The sequence below is a fragment of the Phymastichus coffea genome, unplaced genomic scaffold (assembly GCF_024137745.1).
Source record: "Phymastichus coffea isolate CEN01 unplaced genomic scaffold, Cenicafe_Pcof_1.1 PCOF00100, whole genome shotgun sequence".
Classification (NCBI taxonomy): domain Eukaryota; kingdom Metazoa; phylum Arthropoda; class Insecta; order Hymenoptera; family Eulophidae; genus Phymastichus; species Phymastichus coffea.
The window spans coordinates 177,903-187,943 of NW_026706911.1; the positions used below are offsets into that span (position 1 = coordinate 177,903).

The 10,041-nt window shown below is 45.1% G+C and overlaps 1 protein-coding gene across 1 annotated transcript; it reads left to right on the forward strand.

Annotated features, from left to right (window-relative positions):
• Positions 1-1,308: 1,308 nt before the first annotated feature.
• LOC131670130 (nucleoredoxin-like protein 2) lies at positions 1,309-1,833 on the forward strand. Its single transcript, XM_058945513.1, has 2 exons — positions 1,309-1,568; positions 1,638-1,833. The coding sequence occupies exons 1-2, from the start codon at positions 1,309-1,311 to the stop codon at positions 1,831-1,833; spliced, it is 456 nt and encodes a 151-aa protein (XP_058801496.1).
• Positions 1,834-10,041: the final 8,208 nt, after the last annotated feature.

Genomic DNA, 10,041 nt, shown 5'->3' on the forward strand with positions numbered 1-10,041 from the left:
CATTTGAAATTTGATGGAAACATTAGCAACTTCAAGGCATTACGTTGGCTTTTCGTGAGTGCATTTTGGAAAGTTTATGTTTTATAGGAGTCTGGCTTACCTCGTTACTGGTAAATAATTTTAATGCGTTGATTTATAGAACAAGCGAAACTCTTTCGCGATACTCTTTTGGCCTCAACGGCCTCTATGTTATCGCAATACGTACATTATTTTCCGCTCGAATCGATAAATATGTTATTCGACAATTTTATTTTTACACCTTTGACATTTTATTATGATAATTTGGCAATAGTATGAAAATGACTTCATTTTCATATTCACTGTATTCCTTTTCTCTCAGATCGTCCGACAGATACTTTGACGCATTACTAAACGTAAGTTTGACTAAGGCAAATTAGTAACAGACAGTTCTTGCATGTCGGCCGACAGAATGTCAAAACAGAGCTTAGAACGCGTGGCCATTTCAGTTAGGAAGTGGGCAGAGGAGCAGTGAGAAACTCGCGGATAGAGAGAGTGAGAGAGACGGAGCTAGTATCGAGAGGGTCAGAGCCGTCATAAGAGTATGGAGGCGCGCTAGTAGCGTGTAGTGCGGATTAACGTTACAGAGACGCTGCTCCACTCTCCTAAACGGGATAACTGAGATTCCTGCAGTCTCGCGCGCGTGCACACACACACACACACACACACACACACACACACACTCAGACAGGGAGACAGAACCGACCGATTCCGGGCTAACCTCGTTGGCCTAACTAAGTAAGGATCCCAAATGGCAATCCTGTTCGACGAGCAACTTGGACTCATCGCATTCCCTCTGCGATGTGCGCCCGGAATGTTCAACAATTTCTCTTTTCGCAATGTAGACTCTGTTAGCTGTTTCAAGAACATCCAACGCTCGCTCGACAAAACGCGCGAATGAGATTGATTTGTTTTTCATCAACCAAAAAATCACTGGATAATCAGCGGGCAGGCGGGGCATCGCGCATCGTTATGAAAACTCGATTGAATTTTATTCCGAATAGCCGAGCGCCGATAAATGGAACGCCACCCCGCCATGATCGTCGGCTCACTGCTTGTCGATGCAAACAGCGATCGAAAACGAGGAACGTTAATCGCCAAGATTAAAAGTCAATCTCTCGCGGACGCGCGAAAAATTGGCGCTTACCCCCGACTGTACGCGCAGTCCGCAATGAAAATAGTGCATTCTTTCGCGTCCGCATCCTCTGCCCCGCCAGCCGATGTTCAATTGTTGTTGTTTTTAACCTCTGCCCTCCCCCGGAGGATTAATCGCGGATCAGGCGCGAACAAATGGACATGTTGAAGGGGAATTTCTTGATAAACACGAAGGAAGAGGCCGTGATAGCGAACGAGATTTTGCGCGACAACGAGTACATAGGCTTGTACTTCTCGGCCTCGTGGTGCCCTCCCTGCCAGATATTCCTGCCGCAGCTGAGAGACGTTTACGAAAAGGCGCGCCAGCGAACAATCAGCTTGGAGATAATATTCATACCGGCGGACAAGGATAACCAGCGGATGACGCGCTTTTTCGTCGATAATCACGGTCCTTGGTACGTAACGGCGCACACTGTCGCGCGCGCTCGCGAGTATTGAATTTGGTTTTGTGGCGCTTAACGAAGGTACGCTCTGCCTGTTGGCCCTTTGACGGCTGCACTGAGAAAGAAGTTGCAGGTATACTCGATACCTTGCTTCATTGTTTTGAGCAACAAGGGCACGATAATCAGCAAGAATGGCCGAGAGAATATCGAGGATTTGGAAGATCCGCTTGCGCACTGGTTCGGGGCATTGAGCGTGGAAAACGAAAATAAAGTCTGACTTGACGAAAGGTGTTATTTTGGAGTGTAATCCGACGGGAGATTGCGCGTGCGATATGGCTGGCTAATTCTCGGGTGGAAGGCTAAGCCGAACGCGTTATATTCGCCGCTTGATTCTTGGCCGAGAGTCGCTAGTCGGCGTGTCTAATTAGCGATTGCTAATTGCTCCGCAACGTTGCTAGACCGGTCGGCAGTAGCCATTCGCTCGCGATTACGGACGTTCGCACCTACCGCGAATGAAACTTTCCTCGCAGCGCGGCGCGTGCGACGGATAATTAATTAGAGGAGAAGCTTGCGAGCGCTTTCGACCCCATCCGAGACTTAGCTCTCTTCCTCGTCTATATGCGAGCGCCGCGCACGTATTTATGCGAGCGCGCCAGAGTTATGAGCCGCCTTGCGACTTCGCGATTTGCGGCACTGAGCCCGACCGACCGAACACGCGAGCAATTATCCGACCAGGCGTGACGCTTCGTCGGCCGATTGTCTTGCCTCCAACTTTGAATAGAAGAAACGCAAAAAGAAAAAAAAAAAAAGCAAAGCGAAACTCTCAATTCCGCGAAGGGCAGAATGGAAGGAGCCACTGCGACCGACATCGATTTCTTTTTAACGTTCTTTGTCATGTCCCGGGCGGACAAGTTTCGTCCCGGTGACGATTATTTTATTTACACAAAACAGAGGCTGCAGCACGCTAATGACGCTGCAAGCACAATCGCCGAGCGTCAAAAGAAAAACGGGGACGAAAGAAGTTTGTGCCTCGTTATCTGGACCCCAGAGCTCGTTTTTAGCGAGCTGGCCCCTTTTAAAGTCGCCGCCGCGCTTTCAATCGTCGCCACTGGCGTTTCGCTATCGTTAGAGAAGTCGCCATTGTTTTCCGTCTCACTCTCTCTCTCTCTTTCTCTCTCTCTCTGTTTCCATTGAACGCGTTGTTGCCGTCGACAACTAGAGATAGGCACAGCTTCTCTCTCGACGCAACAATAATGCACAAAAAAATAAAATCCTGTTTTTTATTTCTCTATGAAATAACGCGAAATCATTTAGACTGAACGTTACGTGCGATACGTGGTATGTGGTTGTTCTTTGTCCAATTGTTCCAGCAAGTTAACAACGTTTCCATGTAATTTTCACGCAGCTATGTTCTGTAGTTATTTACACTCTTCTCGCGGAAATTAAACGATGCCGATTTATTTTTCGTTCTCTCGTCGTTTGTATATCTGGTATCGGGCTGTCGGAGTAAAACCGATTACAAATCGCCCTTTGAAAATTACACGATTTCCGATACAGGCCTCGATTGACCCTTGGCGAGTGGCTCGATTTGTTCAAAAGCTTTCGATTGTTACCCCATGTATAATGAACACGTGATACTGCGTACACCGCTAGACAGACACGTTTGATTTCAGAAATAAAAGTTGCCAGGCGCAATTGTACGAATTCGCACAGCGTTATATATCATTTAGCGTGCAATACCGCAACCTCCTTGTGGCGACAGCTGTGAGTATTTGATCGGTCGCTCGAATATACGTAAGCTCCGCAAGAGCCGCTGCAATGAATTAGCGCGGCGGGAGATGCAATGGCAAATTAAATCTGTGCGCTTGATTAAAATGAAAGATCGATTTGGCGGGACGCCCATTAGTTGAAGCACGTCTGAATCAGTCGTCGCCGAGCCGATCGGGGCCGTTCAGCGGCGGAATTCGCGCGCGCGCGCGCGCGTGGAGCGTCGAGCGCTCGCCGCCGTCATCGACGTCGTTGCGCGATTAGCACTCCAGCGCGCGCCACCTCGTTTCGCTTTCTCGCGAGCTCTTGTTTTCTAAGGGAATTATCGGGAATAAGGATTGACTGGCGGCCGGCAGCGCGCACGAGCATCATCATCGTTTGATAGGCTCGTACGTTGCACACGATAACGGCACCCTCCCCCTTCCACTCTTCGCGCAGTTGAGCTGCCGATAATGACCGAGCAGGCGCTGCTCTTGCAATGTAAGCAACGCTCCAGTTTCGATTCTATACCGACAGGATTTTTATGCTCGAATAAACATTAGACTTTCGTTTTCTATTCGACGAATGTCTTCGTAGCGAGGCAGTATCACAAAGGGAATATCAGTTTGGCAGTGTACGACTGTGCAGCTTAGTATCGTAAAATAATTATCGGCTAAATCGATTAACGCACGCACACACACAGGCAGCTGCTGCTGCGAGCGGCCTCTAATCGGACAATTAGTTCTAGCGTCAGCTGTCCTTGCTTGTTAGTTGCAAGCTCAAACGCACGCTGCTAATTAACATAAGCATGCGGGCGGGCGCTAGTCATATATACGCAGTTCTGCTCTGCTCCACTCTGCTCTGCGTGCGTGTGTCTGTCGACATCCTCATCTCCTTATCTCCTGCTTACTCTTCTCTCTCTCTCTCTCTCTCTGATGCACTCGATGTTTTCGCGGGCAAACGGGGGAGAGAGAAAGAGAACTCTCAGCTATCTTGCACTGGCGTCGTTAAACTAGTTCGAAACTTGCCTGCTGGGTAAATTATCTCGCTAATCAAATCGAAATAAAGCACGACATTGTACCAAGAGTTTACTTCCGCTATCCTCCTCGCTCTTCTCTCGGGCTCTGCTGTTGCTGAATTAAATTAATGTTTTACATTTACAGTTGCTGCATTTCCTCTTCACCGTCGCTACAGTCTCTTATTATCTTGCAGCTTGCTCAGCGGCAAACTGCCCTCGCTCGATGACCAACGCGATCTGTTTGCAATGCTATCGGAAACAAACATCGCGTGTGACTTTCAAATCAGTACTTGAATATATAGTTCCGGGGAGGCTTTTACCCGCTGAATTCTAACGCAGTTGCGCGGAGGAAGTTCACTGACCCGCGACAATTGCCTCCTCCGCGACGACGACTAATGGGACATTCGGAGAGAAGAGAAGAGAAAAGACGAGGGAGAGGGGGCCTCGAAGAAAATTAGCGATTTGGCGGGGACAAGCGATAGGTGGTGCAACCCTCGTCAGTGTCGCAGGGAAGTGCACTGCCAATAGTAATTTTCAGAGGTAGAGCAGCAGTCACGTGCTCGCGCAGGGACAATTCCACGATCAACAATTCCGCTTGACGACCGATTGGATGCATTTTTTACAAGTCTGTGCATCGAGTCTCTCTCTCTCTCTCTCTCTCTCTCTCTCTCTCACTTCTGCTTCCGTTTGCATCATTGATTTTCACAGAGAGGGAGATGCGCCGCCCCGACCTCACCCAATACCAGTCAGTCATTTGTGCTTTGTTCTGTGTGCACGACTATTCTGACTCTGCTTCATATGACTTACAATCATTCGTTTCTTTGTTATGTTAATACACTGCAGGTAGATGATAGACGGCCATTTATAGACTTTAATGTCAATGTAGGGAGCTGTTCCAACTATACGACGAGTTTGGACAAAGAATTTCTACCGGTTGTCTCTTCCAATCAAATATTTTCATCATCTTCCTCGTTCAGAAATTCATTTCATTTGTAGACCTACTATCAAAATGCTCGAAAGCTTTTCCAGTGGAACCACCGTGTAAAATTATAACAGCCAAGTTTCACGCGCGAGAACGTGCAATTTTCGATAGGCAGCTGCACGGCATCGCACCAAAAATTGTAAAGAAAGCTTGTCGGTATGGCTTTCATCAAAACTATTCACACAAATCAATCGTCGTTGCGTGAAAAACTTTCGGACCCCCCCCCCCCTGCCCCGACCAGGATGTAATAATGTTGCTTGGCTAAAAACGAAGGAAGCTTTGATTAGTCCATTTCACAAGAATTTCTGTGATTTTTAACCGCAAGCGCTGGCTTGCCCGCGCCCATTTGAACGCTACACATACCATATCCCGAATTCTCCACTCGAATATCCGTGCACGCTCACATAGCCAGCCCCATCTCTTTCTCTCTCTCTCTCTCTCTATCTCGCTCTCCCCATCCCTAGCTCCCACCCCCCACGCAGTGGGGATACTCTGCAACGAAATACCTCGAACGAAATTGAATTTTCGAAAAACTTGAATATTTATCCAGACCTCGCGGACAGCAATCCGATAAATGCGGGCTTTCCCGGCATTTAGCCGTGGTCGAGTGGATATATTTTTTCCATTTCACCGCGAGAGGGAGAACGATCGTCGATGACAAAGTGCCAACGAGTACGTGCTCATACCAGATTTCTTTATTATATAGCTATCGCGATGTGATCGAAGAACGGCAGTTACTCTGGATGATGGTAAATTCCTGAGGCTTCGGCTTTACGCACGAAGTCACCGAGAGATTTCCCTGTAACGTTACACAACGATCTATACTTCAAGATTTTATGTGTGACAATCTGCAGAATGTATGTCGAAAGGCTGACTGCTATTAACCGATCCATGTTGGGCTTTCGCGTTGGAGAAAGGTCCGTTCGATGATTTATCACGCGACGACCTTTATTACGGATCAGTAAACGCATTTCGCGTCCGGCACGAGTCTAATAATTTTCCGGATTACGTAGCCTCTATTAAACCAGATATAAGCTAACTTCACTCTGATAGCACAGATATCTGTGAGGTGAGAGTGCGTCACTCAGATAATGATTTTTAAAATGGGTTTTAGAAAAAGAATGCATCAACGGAAGGCAATTGATCCAATAAAGTTGGCGCAGTGGTAGGCGTCATTAGATATCTCGGATCTAATCAATGCGCAAGTTACTTTATCAAGTATTGCACTATTTCAATGCTGGCACTTATGAATAATCCGTATAAAATCGTAATTGAAGTTAGTTAGCCTAGCCAGCCACCAACCGCGCAACACTAATCATCTCTAACAACCTCTATGAATCCGTCAGCTCCCTCTTGGCTGATATCACCTATTCTTTACAACTCTTCTGGCACGAGCACGCACGTTACACTTTCCACGAATGCTGTAGGTAACAGCCCCGTGCCGTCGATGTACGTGCCAACTTGCTATATATACCCATACTTTCTAGCATACGCCTGGGCGATCACACGTGAGGAAAAGCCAACGCAACAGACGGAGAGAGGTTTCTACCTGAAGTGTATTAATGGCACCGTAGCATTGCTTGATCATTCATTTAGCACACAGCTCGTTGATTTACGACCGCTCATTTTTCAGGCTCGTTAATTGTTTACTGCACAACGAGACAGAACGAGAGGTCAGAGAACCTTAATGAAGAGCAGCCACACAAATTTTTCATTGTTTTCGGCAAGCAGACCAAACACCACCTATGATTTATGTACGACAATCTTGTTTCCTTGATTATTTTTAAAAGTTAGACATTGCTAAACATTTAGTCGTGGCTTTTATCAATTATTCCGATATATGTTCATTCATTACCCGTGTAGATCGACATCATGCAGAATAAGATTGCCTGAAGTTCAACAAAATTTTTCTATAAGATAAATAGAAAGCAGACAGTAAGTCATTACTTACTGAACTACTGGGACCCGGATAAACGTACTGCTTTATCAACGACTAAATATAATTACTGCGTGCGTTCCAAAAGAAATAAATGCTGTATCATATTATACCGTAAATAGCATCGATCATTTCAATCTACTATCAACGGTATTAATCTTCATTTACGCTACAATAGAATAACCGATTACATCATCCAACTCGATACTATAGACGTATCGAAAATAGAGTATTTTTCACTACGACACTCGGAAAATAGTTCGGTAATGGTTATTAAAGAGCTACATTATTGGTGTAGTAGTAAGTAATTGGTGCATATAGTGTTGCATCATCAACTGCATCTCCGGCATTTATGCAGCAGGTCGCTGCCACGACCCTTGATAGAGAATTTACTATGAAATAATAATATTGGTTGTCATCAAAAATTCACTTCCTATATTATCAAACGCTTCAACAAAATATTTTGGAGAACTAGTGATGTGTTTTTGAACAAATTATAAAAAATAGCATCTTACTATATTTCAGAAACTATAAAAAATGGTAAATTATACTTGTCAGCATTTTTAATAAAATTATCTTATAGTTTATCAGAAAGTTTATTATCGTTAGCAGTATTCCGCTTTTCTAAGCAATATAGTTACATTCACTAGCACAACTTTTCTTGATGTAGAAGTTCATTTTTTTTTAAACAACGAAAAAAAGGCGTAATAAATCAACGTACGACGGCAACATTTTTGTTAAAACTTAGTCAGATGAAAGCGACGAGCAGGCTGTTGAACCTCATACACTTATCCACTCCAGTTCATTAATCGTGGGGGCAAAACTTTCCGAAGAATGCGTAGGGAGAAGGTAGCATCGACCATCCGAGTCGAAAGTCATCAAGGCGTGAACGATCCCTCGCGGTTAGACAAGAAAACTCGCTTTAGCGTCAATCGAATCTACGGCCTACAGAGTTTTCCAGGGCGAGCAGCAGCAGCATCAGCGGCGTCTTGGCGAACTTTTCTCGAGTGTGGCACTTAGTCGTGGTTCGTTAATCGCTTGCCACCTCGAAACCCCGTTCCAAATTTCATGCTTCTCACCTCCCATTCACTGCCCCCCCCCCCCTCCTTCTCACTCTAGCACACCAAGATTTCCAGAGGTATGAGTTGATTTCTTTCTCGTCATGCTAAAGGGAGAGAGAAAGCACCACTGATGCAAGCTTCGGAGAAAAAAGGCAATTATCGCTAATGCACCCCGCGTCAATTTTGCGGCCTGATGGTGTGGTCGTAAATGACGATATAACCGCGCTTATCGTTTCTTTGATGATTAATTGAACGTTCGGTTCGAATTATTTCTAATGAGAAACAAGCCATATGTTATGACATGATGTAGAAAACAACGAATATGGAGTGAACTAATACTGCGTTCGCTTGTATTGGTCAAGGAATAGTAAATGAAGCGTAATTATCGCAAGCCAGTTGGAACTTCTTGAAAAACCAGACGAAGTAAATAAAAGCTTTTGTAATGAAGAGTAAGCTACGCTTAGACGTAAGCAGAATTAAGTAGAAGGTCTGTGCATATTTACGTAAAGAAGTCGACGCGAAATAATAGCAGAAGGAAACAGTTGGCCCGCAGTCCATCGAAAATTATTGTTAATCGCCTTACAGCGGCCACGGCAATAATAACTGCGCGCTCGCGGGCACGAATTTTCCCGTTGATTGGCAATAAATCAAGCGAGAGCACGTTGTACTGGCTGATATTAGCGTTAGGGCTCTTTCTCTAGCTGCTGTACCCGAATGACAGGCCGAAGGTGAAGCTTGTCGGCTAAATCGAGCGTATCGGCGGAGAAGGGGGGGTTGATTTCCCTCTAATCGACTTACAGCCCAAGAGAAGCCCGCGCGTACTAAGAAGAAGAAGAGGAGGAGAGAGAGAGAGAGAGAGAGAGAGAGAGAGAGCGTGAGAGCCCTGAAAAGAAGTCGCGAACGAGAAGGAAAAAAAAGAGAGAAAGCTGCTACTGGCAAAAGGCTCTTAGGCTACCCCTCTATTGTTATACCACGACTGCTGCTACTTCTGTCTCTTAATCCAATTTTTCTCGCTTTTCTCCAATGCACCCCTCTCATGAAGATGTAATTAAAGACGGGTAATCGAGTGCCTCTTTTTCTTTCTTATTTTTTTCTTAAATAATACATATCTCATTCAATTTTTATTCGATCGCTCGGTTGCGTCTTTCGCTGTATTATTCTTGTCTCCGAATAATTTATTGACATATTCCTTTATAATTTCAACTATTCTAGCGAGGACGAATTGATTTTGTTGCAATCTTACTTGAAAAGGAAAAAGCGCGTAAAAGCCCTCATAAACGTATATAATGAGCGAAACTTTTAAGGATGAAGAAAAAAAGCTAAAAAATTCCAATTAGATACGGTATTATCAAAGGGCCGCCTCGCGCATATGTATAGTTCAGCACCGCTAATTTCGTCGCGCAGCGGGAGAACGTAGAAAACGGCGCACGCAGCAAATCGTCATGCACAATTACCGAGTGTCTCGAGACGAAACTGCCAATCAAACGAGTTCATCGACCCTGCGAGGCATCATGCCCCACGTACGTATACCGAGAGATCGTTTACATGCAAATACGCGAGATTCGTTTTCTTTCTTTGCCTCTCGGGCGAGTTCCAAGATTTACCAACTTCCATCTAGTACATTTCAGTAATATCTAATTCCGCGGATAACATTCGGATCCGACTGGTTCCAAACTAAGTTTATAAATATATTCTGAAAATTGATTATCTCCAATAAACACTTTTTGTTGAATTATACTGAT